At 37.9% G+C, this 20760-nt stretch overlaps 1 protein-coding gene across 1 annotated transcript in view; it reads left to right on the top strand.

The window, feature by feature from the left end:
* GMDS (GDP-mannose 4,6-dehydratase) overlaps positions 1-20760 on the top strand; it is an 844904-nt gene that overhangs the window by 422194 nt on the left and 401950 nt on the right. Inside the window, exon 7 of the mRNA XM_006888703.1 lies at positions 1065-1192. Within this exon, the coding sequence (XP_006888765.1) occupies positions 1065-1192 (128 nt within the window). The remainder of the gene's footprint in view (positions 1-1064; positions 1193-20760) is intronic.

Below are 20760 nucleotides of genomic sequence, written 5' to 3'. Positions count from 1 at the left end.
TGTGTTAAATTGTGATAGTAGCATCTCTAGGCTGCATGAATCTGTTGAATAGTTCATAAGAGTATTATTTGATGGTATTCCCTGATAGCCTTACCTGTACATGCAGTCCATTGATAAAATTATCTCAAGTGCCTTTTGGTCAGTTTGAAAAGACCTTTCGAAACCCACTTCATTGCAGTCAAATTAGAAACAACTAACAACTGATCCTCCACTGGGTTTTCGAAGTCTATAAATTGCACAGAAGATTGCCCATCTTTCTCACATAGAGCTGCTGGAAGATTCAAACAATGAAATGAAGAACCATTGAAAAGTTTTCTTAACATTTTCATACAATTATTTAAAAATGTTTATATAATATTCAGAAACTTATAGCTATAGACAGCACAAAGTAAAGCCAGTAAGTGGTATTATAATAAGTGTACAAAAGAACATTTAACCCATAACTGTTTTATAATTTATGATAAGTAGCTAGGCAAATTTCCAAGTAAAAGTGCACTTACTTCTTAAGAGAAAGATAAATCAACTATTTTGTTGTTTCCTTTAGCTAGTTAGAAACGTTAAATTAAATTTTTCTTTGTGCTCTTTCCCTTGGACTCAGAAGTAGTAGCAGTGTTCTATTAGGAATAGATGGGATTTGTGTTCTTATACCCTTTTCCCCTTAAAAAAAATCAGGGTGGTCTTAGAAGTCTGTCTTCTATTCTGGCATGTCCCTTTTTATAACTCTTTTGAATTTTCTGTTTAAAAACTGACATTCCATTAGCTTTTCTTTGGCCTAATGCCTAGGTTGCATATTGAGGCAGCAAATTAGGAATGTTAAGACATTCCCTCAAAGTAAAATGTTTGTTATTAAAGTAGGACTGATGTGACATTTAGAATTAGAGCTTCTTAACTTGTCTAAATGACATTTAGTGATCTTTTCCTTTTTTCTTTTCTTTTACTATTTTTTTAAAAGAAAAGGAAAGAAATGAAAGATATGCCCAGAAGCTGAAGTCAAGTTGGTTCACCAAACTGTTAAATGTCAAATATACTTTATTGATAACGTATCTTTTGTCTCTTTTTTTCAGGAGCTAATTTTGTTACTCGAAAAATTAGTCGATCTGTTGCAAAGATTTACCTTGGACAACTGGAATGCTTCAGTTTGGGAAATCTGGATGCCAAACGAGATTGGGGTCATGCCAAGGATTATGTCAAGGTAGGGGATTGAATTATTATCTTTTTTAAAAATGCCTGTGTGGGTTAGTGTTGTAAATACCAGACTTCTGGTAGACAGGTTGGCCTGTTGGGCAGCATTTATATTTTTGATAATACAAGTGTCCTTTAAAAAAAAATCTTTATTGTGATGTTAACAAAAGTTTATTGAAAAATTGGATTTTTCATTCATCCATTGTTGCACATTTTCTTCTCTACCCCCCCGTTCACTTTTTTATTAAAAAAAAAATTTCTTCATTGTTGCATAATTTCCTTCCTCACCCCTACGCTTCCCCCCAATCCACTTTGCTATGCACCACTTAATCTGGACTGATGGCATACACATGATTCTTAATCATATATTCTTTCTTCAGTTCTTTCCTTCATCTGTTCCAATGCAGTGTTCATTATTTATCCCCTCTTTTCTTAGTTTGACCCCAACCCACATCTCAGTCTTGTTTTATAATAGTGATGTTGTGCAGTATTTATCCTTGTGTGAATGAGATATTTCACTCAGCATAATATACTCCAGGGTCACCCATGTTGCTTAATATTTTATGTGTTCCTTTTTTTCAGTTCTACATAATATTCCATTGTATGACTAACCCATAGTTTTTCTATCCATTCCATTTTTGATGGCACTTGGGTTGCTTCCATCTCTTTGCTACTGTGAATAAGACAGCAGGAAACATGGGTGTTCATACATCTGTGTGGCTGGAAGCTCTAGTTTCTTTAGGATATATTCTCATTAGTTGAATTGCTGAGTCAACTAGTATTTGTATTTCCACTTTTTTGAGAAAGTGCCAGACTGCCTTCCATAATTGTTTGTATCATTTTACACTCCCACTAAAAGTGAATAAGGATTCCAATTTCTCCACTACCTCAGTAGCATTTGTTGTTTGCTGCTCTGTTGAATTTTGCTATTATTACAAAATCCATAATATATTATTATGGAGTGAGATGATATCTCATACCTGTTTTGATTCGATCTCTCTTAGAGCTAGGGATTTTGAACATTTCTTCATGTGTTTATTTGCCATCTGAATATCTTCTTTGGTGAAGTGTCTGTTCTTATCTGGTGCCCATTTTGTGATTAGGTTGTTTATTTTTTTTCTTGTTGAGGTATTGGAGTACTCTAGAAATTTTAGATATGAGTCCCTTATCAGATATGCCATTACCAAATACCTTTTTCCTAGTCTTTGGCTTTCCTTTTTACCCAGATGGAGAAATTTTTTGATGTGCATAAGGATTTGATTCTCAGAAGGTGTCATTCATCTTATTCTTTTCTGGTTGTAGGGTTTTCAAGTGTATTTTAAACATATATTGCTCTTAGCTGAAGGCTCAAAGGCATTTTTACATAATAATGAGTCAAACTTCTGTCAGCTGAGTGGGTCTGGAGAAAGCCCCTGTCAACATTCTATTGCCAGTGCATAGGATAACACTACTTCTTAGTGCAGTTTGGTGCAAAGACATTAAAAAAATCTTTCCCAGTGAAGGCATTTCTAAGATTGCTTGACAAGGTGGCGTCAGTACAGCAGGCCCAGAAGCAAAAATATTCATGTGAGCATTATGATTTTGTGGTCTTCGATTAAGAAAGTGTCATCTTCAGATTCCACATGAGAGAATTACACAAAAACAAAGTTCAATCATTCAGACTGTCAATCAAGGCTTGATTTATTCCACAATACAAGTGGTTGTTGAGTACTAATGATTCCCTTGGGGTCTAACAGTAACACAAGTTGATGATGTAAGGACACATTTTACCATTCTCATTTATGTGTTCTGAAAGAGTAACCTAAATTTCTTGAATTCTTAAAAGGTATTTATACTCTTTTCCCAGTAAGAATTCAGTTTGTTAATTTCCATCCTAAGAAATAGTACTAATTCCTTACCTTTCTAAATGTAGTAAAATGAGGTTACTTTAGTTACTTATGACTAAAAGTAAACTTAACTAAAATTAAAAGCCAGCAGCCATAAAAATACAAAAAGAGCCTTATATGTTGAAAGCACACTCACATCTCAGCAGGACTGTCAGCCCTGGAGGTCATAAGAGGCCTCCCAGTGTCTGCAGAATTGAACTTTCAGGTACAGGGACAGTAGCTGGTAGACATCCTCACACTCAGAACCACTGTAAAGGTGATTGTTACACTCAGTCAGTGATGCTTTTTCCTTCGACATTTCCTCAGTGGAGAGTCTTTTTCCTTTTTGGTAGAAACCAGGAGTGGGGAACCAGTAAAACACTGTCGTCAAAAGTTTGCTCCTAGCTTTAAAGGAGTTCTACCTCCATTTACCCATTTGTGGAAGGGACATAATAACAGCCCTGTGAAAAATGAGCATGCATGATTAGAATCTACCTCCAACTCATAAACGCTCTGCAACAATTTACAAGTCATTTCCTACTGCTGACGCATGTTCATTCACGTCCATTATTATGTCCAAGATCAAAATGCTTTAAATGGTGTAGGCAGAATTGCTTTTGGGTTTTGTATTTAACAGTTCAACTTGAAATAAAGGAATACTATGAAACTATGTTAAATAATATTGCACTTTAGAATAAACAAGTGATATACAGTTGGTTTTTTTCTGAACATTTTCATAATGTATATTCTGAAATATGCAAAATAGTTATTTGAATTTTAAAGTACACAGCCATACACCCACCACTATACTATAATTAACATCTATTATTACTACAGTTTGAAGGGGAAAAAAGTATTCTTGTAGTGCTAATAGATAACAGCTATAAATCCCCAGCTACATAAAAACAAGTTATCTAGAAGTGTTTGTATTTTTTAACAACAAAAACAAAAAATTTATTGTTGTGTAGAATATACACAGCAAAACATACACTAATTCAGTGTTTTCTTTGTATGCAATTTAGTGACACTGATTTTATTCTTGAAGTTAAACAGCCATGTTTATCCTCCTTTTCTGAGTTATATTTCCCCCATTATAATAAACTATCTTTTATTTTTTAAAAAAATTTATTTTATGCTGGTTTGCTTACAAAGTTTGTATCCATTTTTTTTTACACTGGATCTTTCCCATTTCCTTTGCCTACCCCTCTCTTTACCTATTAAATTGTGTGACCTTGTGCCCATCCTCATGCCTCTGCTCCTACTCTCCCCACCTTAGATCCTCATACACATTTTGCTAGTTGCCTATTTCTACAATAACGGTCTTGAAGTGTGTGCATTTTCATAGGCTATAGTTAGTCAGCATTCCAAACTTTTGAAGATATGTTCACTTTCTTAAATATTGACCTGAACTTCTACAATCTTTTCACCTGTATGCCTCACTCCATACTTTTTTTTTTTTTTCTTACTCCCGACTTTAAAGCAAGAGAAAAACATACCTAGTATTTCAGCCAGAAGGGGCCAGCTCTTGGAAAAAGACACCATGCTAAGAAAGGTGGACAGTCAGCAAAAGAGAGGAAGAGCCTAAAGGAGAGGATTGACACAGTGACTATAACAATGTGCTTGAGCATGACAGATTGTGAGGATGGTGCAGGAGAGAGGAAGGTTCAGCTCTGTTGTTCGTAAGGTCACTATGAGTTGTAGTTGACTGAAAGACATCTAGTAGTAGCAAGCCTTTAGAGGTCTGTGCTATGTTCCAGCAGTGTATCTGACATTGTTGGTGGACAACATGAAGGGGAGAACCTTTACCTTTAGAGATGCCATGGTTCAAAAGTTTTTGAGCAGTTGTCATGTGCCCATGAGAGCCTGGACACTGGGGCAATGTTCTAGCAAAAAGCCCGAGAAATGCTAGATTTCAAAGAGTTAAGACGAATATTTTATTGCAAGACTTCCCTAAACTGATGAGGTGTGCCTGTGCATTACATCTTGGTAGGATGGACATAGTGTTTTCCAAGATACAAACTTAAATCTTAAAAATAAGTATTTGTCTAGAGGGATGGAGCTCATACTTTGTGTACTCATTTTTGTTAGCAAAGTCCCATCATAGTCTCACCATGGTCAAACCTTGATAAGAGTAGCTGAAACTCAACTTTAGCATGAACATGCATAAAGATAAACTAATTAGTAGAGGTTAGGCCACAAGAAGCTTGTGCTTAAATTTTGACCCTCACAAGAGAATCACTTTGCTCTGTGGAGATATGGTTCAGGGAGTGACCTAATTTGATCTCTCCTTGGATGGGGCAGAAAAGTAATTTACAGTGTGACAGGTGGTTTGTGTCCACAACTGCCCTCAAGAGTTCTTCTGATACAGAGGCAAGTCCAGCACTCAGTCAAGTTGCTCAAGAAGCAGTTTTTTTGTTTTACATGAATGTTAACATCATATTTCACTATCACCTATCAGGGATTTTTTGTGAGTGAAGTCAGTAATTGTAATACCTTTGTAAATAAAATAATAATCATTTGCAAATGATGAGATTTATGTTGTGAATCATTAAAATGTTCTCTTACATAGAGGGAACCCAGGTGTAGTCTGTAGGGTGTTGAAGTTGGAATCTACTAACTGCTCTTCAGAAGAGAGAAGGACTGTCTTATCTCATATCCATTTACAGCCATGAAAACCCGGTTGAGGATTTCTCTCAGTCAGATCTGTCTTGAGAGCAGGCAATGAGGGATGTATCAGAATTAGTGTGATGGCCATGGATTTGCTTTTGTACACATTATGTGATATAGTATCCGCAACAGTACTGAAAGGTAGACATTTTGTTCTCACTTTATGGACGAAGGAACTTAGAAAGAGAGCTTCAGCGCCATTTGCCCAGAGACACCAGTGCTGGCATTGTTGTTAGGTACAGTTGAGTCGACTATGACTCACAGCCACCCTATGACCAACAGATCTGAACCTTGCCTTAGCCTGAACATTCCTCATGACTTCCATTGTTACAGTCACTCTGCCATCTTGGAAAAAGATTTCACAATGAGAGGGACCAATAGAGGTGACTTTCAGCCAGGCCTGACTCCTCGGCATACTCAAGCCAGGAATTCTGTTCTAATGTGGGGAATATGGAATATGCACATTATCAGTGGGACCTGGATCACATTATTTGCTAGGAAAAATGAAAGTTTCTCTCTGGGCGTCTTTTTATATTTGCCATCAAAAAGAATGAGAATAGCTGGCAGATGAATCTGAGTAAGACAGCTATCAGAGCTTGCTGAACCCTTTATGTCATCCAGAACCCCAAACCCACACCCACATCCTCTGCAACTGTCAGAGTTCCAACTCTGTAAATCTTAATGGAAGGGGACTGCCTTATCTCTCTCCCACAAAGGGACTTGTGTGTTTAGCCCATCAGTCTTGCAGCCCAGCACTTAACCTATTGCACTGCTGCTTCATTGTCATCAAGTTGGAACTAATTTATAGCTGACCCTCCAGCAGGCTTTCAGTTGCCAAAAAGCAACTGCCCGTGTTTCTTCCTCAGAGCAGCTGGTTGTTTTGAGTTGCCTGCCACATTCGAGGAGCAGCACTTCTCACCACTAGGCTACCAGAGCTTCTTGCTACACCACTAGTGTTCTTTTTCTATTGACCAGGTCAGAGAAAGGTGGGAAAAATGTGTTTGAATGTGAACTTACTTGAGCCTCTAAATGTACTCATCTTTGTCTCAACTACCTCTTCTCAGTTGAGGCAGAGAACAAGTGAAGTTGTGAGCCCCCTTATGTGATAACTAAGCATGTGGTCCATCTTGTTGACTGAGTTAATCATAATGGACCATCATTTCCAAGTCCTTTCTTCCCTGCTTACCAGCCTGTTACTTCCATTCAGCATCTTTCCTTAATTCACATCAGTCTGGAAGGAAAGCCATCTACATGTTCTGTGGGGTTGTTGGAGAGAAGCTTGCATGGTGGTTATGACATCAACAAAAACCATTTTTATTGTTATTATTAATATACAGGAGAGCTGTTGAAATTCTTGTTGGGCTCCAGTTATGTGAAGTTATAATAGTTTTATTTGTTTTGTTCAATAAGATATTTTCTTTTTTTCTTGAACAAGAAATAGTTTATTTATACAAAATATGAACTGATATTTAAATACAAATATGATTAAAAAATAAAATTTTAGTCATATACATGTACTTGGATTCCAAAAGCTACACAATGTGAATCATCAATGGCAAAGCCAAATTCAAGTAATGATGCTCCTTTGAATTTCAGTTTCACCAAGCATCAAAAACCACCAAGCTTTTAAGTCCTTTTCTTTGTTCTCTGTCCACATTCTCAACATCTAATTGATTCCTGGATTTTATTTCATTTTATATCTGTAGATATATATCATTGGGTGCTCTTTGGGGGATTGCAAGTCTTTCTGAGTGTCCATTGTTAGTCTTAATGAAGTAAGGAGATTTCTTTCCAGCGGTTAGATTAGTACCTAAGACCTCTTAAAACTAGAAGGAGGTAGAACAAATGTTTTGCCCGTATTAAAATGATAACAATCACACAGATTAGAACTATTCCCATAATTAGTAATAGAACAGCACTAATCTTATAATAATCCTTTATTACTGCCCTTAAATTGCAGGAAGACGTGTAAATATCTACATATACTTCCCTGGGACGTTCCCTACCAAACTCATTATAATACCATCTTTATTAACTAACATTGATTAGGGAATAATCTCAATGATAAGATTTTTGTTCAGTCAGGAGTCTATATTAACATTAATGTTTTCTTACTTGATAGAAAAATGTGTCAGTTGTCTGGACATTGGATATGGTAGTTATATTCACTGATTTTTAAATTTTTATTTTGCTGTTGACTTAGTAATTATTTTAAGTTACATGTTTAACATGTGTGCACATATATCTGTACATGCATATCTACTCCGCAATTTTCAACCATCTTACTATCCAACATTTCATGTTTTAAAAAACAAAATGTAGTTGACTGGTTTGCATGTTAACAAGGTATATCTGACAGTAGGAAATACTGAATTGTGATGTGAGTGTAACACTGGCAATGATGACTAAAGTTGAGTTTGGGTGAGCAATGGCTCTCAGTGGTTTAGTTTTGCTATGATGTAATTGGTAGTTATATTGTGATGTTATTGACTAGTGTTGTCTAAATGGTTTGGCAGTTAGGGTTGTAATTTGGCAGTCACGTAACATGATTTAGTTATCCTCCATTTTGTGATCTGATATGGTTATTCACATTTTTTGTTGAACTATAATTTTTTAAATAATAGCTTGGTCCTTATAGTCAGAGGGGAAGGAAGAAGTGCAAGATGAGGAGACAGAGAGAAAATGTTTGTTTGTGTGTGTGTTGAATACTGACTATTGTTTTTCATTGGGGGGAAAAAACATGACCTACACTCTGAGGGAAAAATAAAATAACTAAATAGAAAATCATGGTGGCATAGTCTGTAGGGAGTTGCACTGTTAACCCCAAGCCGGCAGGTTGAATTCAACAGCAGCTCAGTGGGAGAAAGATGGACAACCTCCTCCTATTTGACTTACAGCCTCAGAAAACCAATGAAAGGTACCAGCTATGGGTTGTTTCCAACTCAGTGGAAATGAGTGAAGTCAGTTTGTCTACAACTTGAAGAATATGATGGTTTTGGTGATGCTTCTTATAGATTGAGCATGGATAGAAGTGTGATTCAAGACCCTACATTAATGAAGAAAAAATGAAAGAACAGACTCATTTTTAGAAACAAACATGTAACAGTTTCATACTCTCTTGAAACCTAAGGAATCCTAAATGTTTAGTCTAAACAGCCCTTTTTTTCCATCCTGAAAGAATGTATTATTAACTCCTAAGCAGAAGGAGAATCCACTCTCTCATTTTTTTTTTTCATGATTATTCTTTCTTCTCTGGTGATCTTTTATGTTTTTTACAGGCTGGTTCTGAATTTATAGGGAAGAGTATTCCAGGACTAGCCAGAACTCCAACTCCCAGAAATTGTTTTAATGAAATCAGGCTCTACCACCTGTGTTTATGGGCTGATTTTTCTTCTGGTTATAAATTTTATATTGATTTATGTACAAAATTCATCTACATTGTGTTTCATTCACATACCTTGTGTTTCATACTTCCCTTCATTGCCATACACTGTGTTCCAGAAAAATCAATCACCATTGATCCATGCCTACCATCATTCCATCCTGAATGGAATGCCAATTCCTTCACCCCTCCCTCAACCCACCAAACACTATGACCCAGTGATCCCCCCATCCCCATAGCTCCCCTGTCCTCCTCACCACCTTCATTCCCCTGCCCTCCTCCTCTTTCTCTTTGGACTTTTATTTACATCTTACTACTTATTCTTCTATTTTTATAATAATGGTCTTCTGCTATATTTGACCTTAAGAGAATGAGTTCTTTCACTCAGCATAATGCTTTCTAACCTCTCTCATGTTACATTGTATTTTATGAAATTGTTGCTCCTGCCTACTGCATTTGCTGTGTGAATGTAGCGCAATTTCTTAATCCATTCATTGGTTGATGGACATTTGGATTTTTGCCATGTTCTTGCAATTATGAATAATACTGCTATGAACACTGGTGTACAAATCTGTTAGTATCTCAGTTTTTTTCCCCTTTTGGGGTATATTTCTAGCAGTGGAAAGCTGTATCATGTTTCCATGTGCTATGTTTGAGGAATCACCAAATTAATTTTAAATTATATTCAGTTTGATTTTAAACATGGATTTGCTTACAAACATTGAAGTTGGAAATTCCTTCTTAGCTGATTTAAGTGTGTGTTATGCAGAAAGAGTGAGGACATGTGGAGTAGAGTGCACTCATTCACATGCAGTACCTGCAAGAAGGGCACGGTTCTTCATATCTACCCTGCATGCAGTTCAGGTGGAAGCACATCATCTTCCCTCAGTTGCTCCAGTCACTCTCACTGATGCCAAAAATGTCATCACTTCTGTGGTTTGTGAAATGGCCATTTGTATATAAGGAGAGCTTAATTATATGTCTGAGAAGAAAACTTCTAGGAAAACAATGTCCTTATTCATTTAGATTATGCTACTGTGTGCTGTAAGATTCCCTATTCCTTCTTCTGCCTACCAATTTATATCTCTTCTTCTTGAAAATGGTCCCTCTGCATTCTCTCTCCTCCCTGTGCCCTGCCTGCTGCTAAGCCATGGGTCCCTCCACTCATTTCTCTCATCTCACATCGTTTTTCCTGAGAACAAAAATGGACTATTTGATTTAGCTATAATATGCAGATTCATGTAATACAAATACAGTTGCTTCAATAAAATGTGACTCCTCTTTCTCTTACACACACACACACACACACACACACACAACAACAACAACAAGTTGCTCACATTTACAGTTTTGTCCTCACAGGCTTGGGTGAGCTGCCTGTACCTGTTTCCCTGGCTTTCCGTGACCCTGTGGTCAAAGGTACTGCTTTCTTGTCTAAGGCCTGGTTCTTAGAGTCCCTTGTTTGACCTGAGGGAATGCTTACAGCTATATGTTAACTGTGTTTTTGCAAGCAGAATTACAAAATTAAAAAAAAAAATCTTTTCCAGACAGAGTACCCATTAAGGCAAAGAAACACGGGTTGTTGGTTTTTTCTGTTTCCAAATACTCTGTCTAGGAAGTTTCTTCTCCTTATTTGCACCAGTGCAGTTAGATCAATGAAGTGATGATTTTCCTTTCTCTTGTTGTTTCTAGGTCAGTTGACTGTGACTCATAATGGCCCTATAAACAGTGACTCTAAACCTTGCCCTATCCTGAGCCAGCTTTACTGTCTCCAGCACACCAAACCTCATTGCTACAATGACTGTCACTCCATCTCATCCAGAGGCTTCCTTTCTTTTGCTGATCCTCCACCCTTCTAAGTATGATTTCCCTCTTCACAGGAGTTTCAAAATCCTTGTCTCCAAGGAGCAACCTAGTTTCACCCTCTCCAGCACAGTCCTGTTTGTTCTCTTGACTGTCCATAGGATGGACTCTTCTCTAGCATCACAGCTCAAATTCTTCTTCTGTCATCCTTGGTCATTGTCCAGCTCTCAGGTACATAGAAAGCAATTGAAAAGACCATAGCTTAGACCGGGCGCACCTTAATCTTTACACTGACAATGTTGCTCTTTAGCATTCTAGAGTGGTCCTTGGTAGCATATTTTCACAATGCAACTTGACTTTTTTATTTCCTAACTGTATTTTCACCCTGTACCAAGGGTGTTGATTATAGATCTCAGAAAGAAAAAAAAAATTATCAACAGCTTCAGCCTTTTTATAAGGCTTACCCTGGGTAAGGATCTTTGTTTTCTTAATGTGAGATGTAATTCATACTGAAGGCTGTATTCTTTGAAATTCTGCAGCAAGCGCTTCAATTCTTTCACAGTTTCAGTGAAAAAAGTTTTGTCATTTGCATAATGGAGGTTCGTTGGGTGGGTTTGTGTGTGTGTGTGTGTTTATTATTATTCATTTCCATGAACATTTACAGAGATTTTGGATTTCCATTCATTCATTGTTGCACTTTTCTCCCCGCCCACCCCACCCCCACCTCCAGTTCGCTCTTCTCCTTGAAAAGCAATAATGGAGGTTTTTGATAACTTTTCCTCCAATCCTGATTCCGTTCTTCTTCATAAAATCCTGTTCAGGATATAAATTGAAAAGGTATGAAGAACAGATACAACTCTGACACATTTCTTTCTCAATTTTGAATCATGCAATTTTTGTCCAGACCATAGATTCCTTGTACAATCAAATGTTCTGGGATTTCAGTTCTTCTCAGTGTTAACCACATTCTTCCCCCCTGTGATCCACACAGTCAAATACCTTAGCTTAGTTGATAAAACACAAATAGATAGCCTTCTGTCACCCTTTATTTTCAGCCAAGATCCATCTGGAAGCAACAGTGATGTCCCTAGAACTACGGCATTGTCTAAACTCAGCTTGTATTTCTGGCAGTTCTCTCATTTTTGGCTGTCAGCAAGATTTTGCTTGCATGTAATATTAATGATATTGTTTGATAATTTCCACATTCTGTCAGATCATCTTTTTTAAAGAATGGGAATAAATATGGATAAATTGACTTCCAGTCATTTGGCCAGGTATCTATCTTCCAGATTTCTTGGCACAACCTGGTAAGCACATCCAGGACTTCATCTGTTTGTTGAAATAGGTCATTTGGTATTCCATCAATTCCAAAGGCCTTTTTTCCCCCAGTTCTTTCAGAGCAGCTTGCTTTATTGCCATTAGTTCTTGATCATATGCTACTTCTTGAAATAGTTCTGTGTTAGCCAATTCTTTTTGGTACAGTGATTCCATGTATTTCTTCCATCTTCTTTTGAAGTTTCCTTGGTCAGTCAAGATTTTTCCCATAGGATCTTTCAATTATGAAACTCAAAGATGAATTTGTTCTTCAGCTTGAGAAATAACCAGCAAGTTTCCTTTTGATTTTCTGACTCCTCCTTTTTGTACATTTGGTTATAATTCTTTGTTTTGACTTCATGAGCTGCTCTTTGAAATCTTCGGTTCCTCTCTTTTACTTCAGCATCTCTTTCCTGTGTTTTGGTTTCTTGACACCCTAGTGCAATTTTTACGGTCTCTTCTGACATCCATTTTGATCATTATTTCTCCTTTGTCTTTGTTATGATCTTTTGCTCTCTTCATGTATGGAATCTTTAATGTCATCCTACAGTTCATCTTGTCTTCTTAGTGTTCAGTGTCTCAAACTTGTTCTTGAGATGATTTTCAAACTGAGATGGAATACTACTTAGGTCATATTTTGGTTCTTGTAGACTTTCTAAAATTTTCTTCAACTTTAATTTGAACTTGAATGTGCATAATTAATAATCTGTTCCACAGTCAGCAGAATTACTTTTCCATAATTTCTTCCCACAAATGTAATCAATATGATTCTTGTGTAATCTGTCAGGTGAGGTCTATGTCTAGAGTTGCCATTTGTGTTTTTTTATAAATGGTATGAGCAACGATTTTGAAAAATACTCCATTACCTGGGAGAGACCAGAGAGCATAATTCTGCATGAAAGTGAACTAACTCAGTCTCATAAAGACAAATACTGCATAAGACCATTATCGTAAAAACAGAATGATAACTAGCAAAACATGCATGGGGACTCAAGGGGGGGGTGAAAATAGAGGGGTAAGGAAGAGTAGGGTGAAATCACAGGGTTGCACAATTTGGTGGGTGAAGGGTGGGAGTAAAAGAAATTGGAAAGATCTAGTGGGAACCTGAAAAGACAAGGTTATGATGAACATAGTCCAATGGGGATTAATTTTGTAAGACATAATAGGAATAATTGTATCAAATTCAATGTGAATGAAAAATAGTGTGAAACACAATGCATATGAATTTTGTAAGCAAACCAATATAAAATAATTTTTTAAAAGTACTTGCAATTAATAATAAGTCATTAAAGGTTCAAAATTCTATCATTCTATCTCCAACTTCATTTCTGTTACCAAGACCATAGTTTCTGAAGACTGGTCCCTCTTTCTTGTTCTCACCTTTTGCATTCCAGTCACCAATTCTTTTAAGTATGTTTAAAAAAAATCAAACAAATTTTTATGTTCTTTGTGAGCTTTGTGATTTCTTTTCCAATGCATATTGGCTTTCCTAAAGCTAAGATAACTGTGACTTTGGAGAATGCATTGAGTCTCAAAATCAAAATAGAAGTCAATCTCTCTGAAGTCTAGGTTTTCTCAAGCTGATTATCTTGTCACCTGGTGCAGTAATTGTGAGGCTGGGGGCCTCTGCCTTCCCTGGGAAAATGTGAAGGATGTGTCTCTTTTGTTTGGAATAGGTGCTTTGCAAGGATGCAAAACATTGACACTTTTGTTTGCTACTTAAATAATTTTAAATCAGGCCAGTAAGTTCATTCCATGTTGTGTTTTTTTTCTATTTATGCTTTATTTCATTTAAAGAATATTTAAGTCACTGTCGCTTTCAAGTTCCAAAGAATTTTCTTACTTAGCTTTCAAAGATGTTCTAGAAACTATGCATACAATCTGCAAAATATTCTCCCAAATTAATGGATTTGAAGTATAGGTGAGTGAAAGTCCCATGTTTCAGAATAATAAAATGGGCTGTGACTTCCACTAAGCCTCCTTAGCACACAAATAAAGATTACAAGAGCAGAGTAATTTAATAAAGGCAAAACTGAGAAATCAATTTGATGGGTAGAGAGGGGTAGGTAAAGGAAATGGGAAATATCTGGTGTGGAAAAATAATGGATAAAAACTTTTAAGTAAACCAGTATAAAATAAAAATGTTATTTAAAAACAAAACAAAAAACCTGAAACATCCTGGTTTTGCATTATAAATTAAGCCTCGTATGGAAATTAGGAAAGTTCCTATAGAAAGAGATAAAATTTTTCTTTAGCTTAATATCCACAACTCTCTCTTAGTTGTGAAATAGAATTGAGATCACATTTGCTGTTTTCCTCATAAAGAGCATGGTTGAACTTACACCATGACTGTCTTACTGCCTTAGGCGGATCTCTGAGACTAACACCATTCTACCACTGACATAGGATGCATGTCTCTTTAAGCTTTTTTTTCTTTTTTCATTGTTGCACACAGTCTACAAAGAGACTGACAGAGACATCAGGTATGTGTCCTCATAGTGGGGGCAATTTACCAGATATCTTGAGACTCACAATTAATACATTATTCTAATGAAGATTGAACAGATGGAGAATAAAAGAAAGATAGCATAAGATAGCATATGGGTCATGACTTAGAAAAGTGGGGGAGTGTCTCTGGAGTCCTAGTTTACAAGTTCAAGTGCCCTCATTGGCTTGTTCAGGCTCCTGTTGTCCTGGGAGTCACTTTACTTCTATCAGTGCTAATGTGTCTCTATAAATAAAGGCAAGATTCTGTTATTATACTATCTCTCCTAACTTCCATGTTCCTCTCTCCTGATCCTACCTCCCAGCCCATAGCCCATAGAGGCTAGTCACTTTTTTTTTAAATACATTCTTAATTACATGTCAACTGTTATTACAAAAATCTTACAGAGGTACTTGACAGTAGCCCAGGAAAATCTATTCACACACAGTAGGGAGAACTGTGGTAATGCGCTGTTTGGCCTCCTTTTGAAATATATCATTTCATTCCCTCCATCAGCCACATCTTTAGAGTACGATTAGTTGGTTCTTTCACCCTGACTCAGAAGGCAGAGGTGTGTCTCAGCCCTGAGAGGCATGGCTTCTGCCCTTCCTTGGAGTGCCCTATTGGGTGTGGAGCCAGGTCCTCACAGCTGGGCATTCATCCAAGAAACACAGCTGCTTCCTCCTCCTCCTCCTGTCATTTGCAGTGTTTTCAAAACCAACTCAGAGCTGACTGTCCAGCAGGTTTTCAGAGGCTGTAAGTCACAGAGGATGAGATTGCCCATCTTTCTTCTATGGAGCAGCTGGTGGATTCAAACTGCACTTGCCTTTGAATTTCCAGTGCAACTCCTTCTTCTAATCAATTGTTACTGTGTGCCATAATGTCGGCTGCATGCCAACTCTATAGGACACAGTAGAACCATCCAGCGGGTTTCCATGGTATTACACCCTTATGTGAGTACACTGACATAACTTTCTTCTGTGAAACCTCCAGCAGTTTCAAGCCACTGACAGCAGCAGCTGAGTGCGTAGCCCGGTGCCACCAGGGCTCCTTTCTCATTTGTAAAGAGGTAGAACTCTGCATTGTAGAGAACCTTGTGGTGTCATCAGCTACTTCTTAGTGTGTCTTAACATTTCAGAGCTTAAAAACTCTGGTAGCCTATTGGTAAACAGCTGTTCCTAGGGAGAAATATGGATAATCTACCATGTGATTTACAACTTAAAACCCCCTGGAGTCTCAGCTATGAGTCAGTTCAGACTCAAGGATGCACAACAGCATCCATTTCAGAACTTTAAAACAAAATATTCACCACACCATTTTTTGTTTTATTTTTTAAATTTTTATTAAATTTTAATGAACATTTACAGAGATTTTGGATTTCCATTCATTCATTGTTGCACTCTGTTCTCTACCCCCCGCCCAGTTCATTCCTCTTTTTTCCCCCCCTTGAAAGTCTGTTTTAATTGTCCCATTGCCACGGTGCTTGCCAAAGCCAGTTCTGATTAATCTCCTTTGTCAGTGTATCCTTTGCCATTCCCTGTCACTCCTCCCTGAGAGAGACTTCACCCTGATTCATAAGGAAAAGGGGATGGCGTATTCACCAAATTTGTCCTCTTACATTTGTGTCCTGCTCTGCACTTCCATCTTTGGATGTAATTCATGTAATATCCCAGCCTGTGGAGCTAGAGCAAGAATCATTCTCCTTTTTATGTGAGAAAACTGACTTTAAAGAGACATTTTCCCAAAAGTCATCTCAGGTGAGAAGCTGTTGGTTCTAGATCTGCTTCCCACAGTGTCCACTGCCTAGGCTGGGCCCTGTGCTGTGTTAGGTTTGAGTATGTTTAACTAGTTTTGGAAGAGTCTAGAGTTTGATTCTAGAGCTTTGTTGCTTTCTACTAACATCAGGTGTTAACTATGTAACAAACATCTTACCAGGTATTTCAAGTAAATTACCACACTGCCACTGGCCTTCAAAGATCCCTGTGAGATAAAGACCTCAAGTATGAAAAATTGAGTCTGAAATAATGGTAAAACACATCCAGAAGTCAGAAGACCAGGTCTGACTGCAGGTCTCTTCTCCATTCTAAGTTGGGAAGTCCTTGCCATTTAGGATTACTTTACTAGGAGGACAATCATATACATTGAAAAAGATATCAACCCTGGGCAGGAAATGCACATTAACAAAATCATATTTCATTTGATCCTTATCTTTAAACAAACTGGAGCAAAGAAGTGTGAAGCCTGTGTGTTTAAATTCCATTGTCCTTTGTCACCAGCAGCTGAAAGCCTCATTGTGGTTAACTCAGCTCTGTCTTTGGGAAACCACCTCATCATAGACTGCTGGCCCAAATGAGTCAACTATTACAATTACCCCTAATGAAGTGCCGGCTTGCTTGTTTAATTACGCGTGGTATAGAGCTCTGGGGTGTTAGGAGTCTAGTGAGGCTCAAAGAAATTGTGTTGTCTTAGTTAAGCATTTCAGTAGGCTCTGTGCTAATTCATTCTCATTCATGTCCTCCTTACCCGCTCTCCACTCCCTCCCTCTCTCCCTCTGGTCTGCTTCTGTTCTTCCTCTCTCAATTGGTGCATGGAGTGAAGGAGTAGATATTTCCCAGTTGTTGGGAACAGATGGCTCCTTTTCAGCACATTAAAGTACTGATCATGACTCTCCTACTGCTCTTCCTTTCTTTTTCCCATGTTATGTTTTCCATATAGAATAAAAGCAAAATCATGATGAGGGACTAAGCTACATAAGTCTTCTTTGTTTCCTGTCTTTGTAATGACCTTTTGCTTTTGTTCCTGGATTATGTCCTTATTGTCATCCCACAACTCATCTGGTCTTCAGTCACTAGTGTTCAGTGCATCACATCTATCTAGAGATAGTTTTAAAATTCAGTTGGGATAGACTTAAGGTCATATTTTGAAAGCAATTGTCTGAACAGAACAAGGGAGCATGGCATGTTTTAGAATCAGGAAAGGTGTACTTCAAGGTTGTATACTTTATTCAGACCAATTAAATCTGTACACAGAGCAAATTATTCAAGAAGTTGGATTATTTAAAGAATGTGGCATCAGGATTGAAGGAAGAATCATCAACAACCTGCATTATGCAGATGACACAACCTTGCTTGTAGAAAGTGAGGAAGACTTTTATTTGTATCCATAAGTCAAGAAAAGACATACAGCAATGGGGGAACTTTGCTGTTAAGGACCTCTTGAAAACACTGAAGAGTAAAGATAACAATTTAAAGATGGAAGCGTGTCTGATATTTGAACTTGCTTCCTCTGCTTGTCAAAGGGAACAGTCAGTAAGGATGACTGAGGTGAAGAATTGATACTTTTGAACTGTGGTGCCAGTAAAATATTTTCAATATATTGTTGTTGTTGTTGTTGTTATGTGCCGCCAAGTCATTTGCGACTCATAGCAACCCTATGCACAACAGCCCTAAACCCTGCTATATCCTGCGCCAATCTCATTGCATCTGACACACCCATCCCGATTACCCCAGTCACTGAATCAATCCACCTCATAGAGGGTCTTCCCCTCCTGCGCTGTCCCTCCACTCTACCCAAGCAAGATTCTACTGAAGATTATCCAAAAACGACTGGAACAGTACATCAGCAGAGAACTGCCAGAAGTCCAGGCTGGGTTTAGAAGGGGTCCTGGTACTAGGGATATTGTAGCTGATGTTAGATGGATCTTAGCTGAAAGCAGAAAATACCAGAAGAATGTCTATCTGTGTTTCATTGATTATGCAAAGGCATTTGACTGCATGGATCATAACAAACTGTGGCTGACTCTGAGAAGAATGGGATCCCAGAACATTTAATCGTGCTAATGCAAAACCTATACTTGGACCAAGAGGCAGTCGTCAGAACAGAGCAGGGCAACACTGCATGGTTCAAAATTGGGAAGGGTGTACACCAGGGATGTGTCCTGTCTCCATACCTTTTCAACCTGTATGCAGAGCAGATTATCCGAGAGAGAGATATTTCAATATATAGGGACTACTAAAAGAACCAATAAGTATGCCTTGGAGGAAGTGAAACCAGGGTGCTCCTTTAGAGGCAAGAATGGTGAAACTTCATCTCACATACTTTGACAATGTTTCCAAGTAGGACTAGTCCTTGGAAAAAGATATTGTTCTGGGAAAGGCTAAGCGCAAAAGAGGAAGACCTTCAACAAGATGGATAGACCCAGAGACTGTGACAATTGGCTTGAGCATGTCAGAGATCACGAGGATGGGCAGGATAGAGTGAGGTTTCAATCTTTTGTTAATCATTTTGCTGTGAATGATAATTCACTTGTGGCACATAAGCAAAACAACTAAATGCTACATAAAAGCTTTCTTTTTAATGACAAGCAAGTTGGGTGGTTTTTTTTTATGTTTAGATACACGTTATCTTATTTAAAACAAGGCTGAGAATTGGCTAATCAGTCTGTGTTTGAAAACAGAAACTTAATTCCCAAGACGTCTTTTTACTTTCGAGTAGATCTAATTATCACATTTTGTTTTGTTTTAAAAGTCTTTCTCTGAGCCTGAGCTACATGGATTACACTATTCACTTAGTCTTTATTTTTAAGTTTAGGACTTACTGAAAATATAATTAACACTTGATAAGGTTATTTTTCACAAAAGGTTTGTGAAGTAAGCAAACTTTTTTTTTAAAGGTAAAACGTAAATTGTAGAAATATGCAGTAATTTCATTTGCCTTAGCTCACCGAGCAAGTAAGGGGGCAGAGCTGAGTAAATGTTATGTAACAACGTATCTATCCCAATCTGGTGCCATAAAACACAGCCATTATTTATTACTGAATCTCATTATTATAATAGTGTTTGTCTGGGCTCAGTTTTCGGGTTCTTGCTCAAGGTTGGAGCAAATACAGTTGGATTTGGAGTCTCCAGGCCCCTGTATGACTTGACTTGCACAGATGTAGGCTGAGAACACTTAAGTAGTCAGATCCACCTGCTCTCTCAGCCTGGTAGCATCACACAAGCTGGGCTTCCAGTGGCAGCTAAGGATGCTGTTGACTTGTGACCTGTCAGAGTGCCAGGCAGAAGCTATAGCCATGCACCATTAGCTGCCTCACAAGTCACATAGTGTCGCTCTGCCTCTCTTTTCTTTCAAAGAGCACACCATGGCCTGGCCCTATGTAGTAGGATGGATGGAAGCTCATTCACCATTAAGAGGAAAGAGTGACAGAGTGTGTAGGCCATTCCATTTACAGTTAGAGTAAAGGTCTACCCTTTCTGGTTACAATTGGAATAAAGGTTTGTCCTTTTCAGAGTTTGTACTCTGATAGCCCTGTGGTTACCCTGATCTTGATCCATTTTTCTCCAGACTAGAAAACATTTTTCTGCATGTGTCCCATGTGAAAATGGTTTCCAAATTAGCATTTACTACCGTCATGCCAATTTACCCCACCCAAAGAAATAGACCATAATCCTCCACCTTGGTTAACTGAGCAAATATAGAACCGTCTGTGTGTGTGTGTGTAGTGTTTGTGTGTCTCTGTGTGTGTTATATATATAATGTATTTGTATATGTATATTGAATCCTCTTCATTCTTCTTCCACAGACCTTCCTTTTATTTTTAACTTATGTATTTTATGACTGGCTTTGGGACATCTTATTCCTAAACCACTTCATGAATTCCTCACTCGCCTCCTATCCTGTCCATTCACTCAGCAGATTTCTGTTGAGTGCTTGCTGTGTGCCACACTTGAAAGTCTCTCTGCCCTTCACATTGCTGTAGAATTCTCTTTCTGAAACATAGATATGATCCTAATATTTCTCTTTAACTATTTCTGTCTCCACTGCAGGATAAAGCCTGGTGTTCAGAGTGTGAAGTTCTAGGTTCTTCTTGCTTCATCCTCATTATTTGCCCTCTTAGGCCTGTGTTCAAGCCATGAAGAACATGAAGGTTTTGCATTCCTGAAGTGTGTTCTTGCTCTGTACCTTGTCCTCAGGGGTCTTTTGGCTATAACTATCCTTGCCCCTTTTCCTTTCCTCTCAGAATTCTGCTTTCCATCAGGGCATGTTCTGAGCTGCCTCCAAGG

Source organism: Elephantulus edwardii, unplaced genomic scaffold (assembly GCF_000299155.1).
Source record: "Elephantulus edwardii isolate Elephantulus edwardi_28Jun2011 unplaced genomic scaffold, EleEdw1.0 scaffold00071, whole genome shotgun sequence".
NCBI classification, from domain to species: domain Eukaryota; kingdom Metazoa; phylum Chordata; class Mammalia; order Macroscelidea; family Macroscelididae; genus Elephantulus; species Elephantulus edwardii.
Note: the sequence above shows the minus strand (reverse complement) of the source record. Positions and strands in the feature narration are given on the sequence as shown.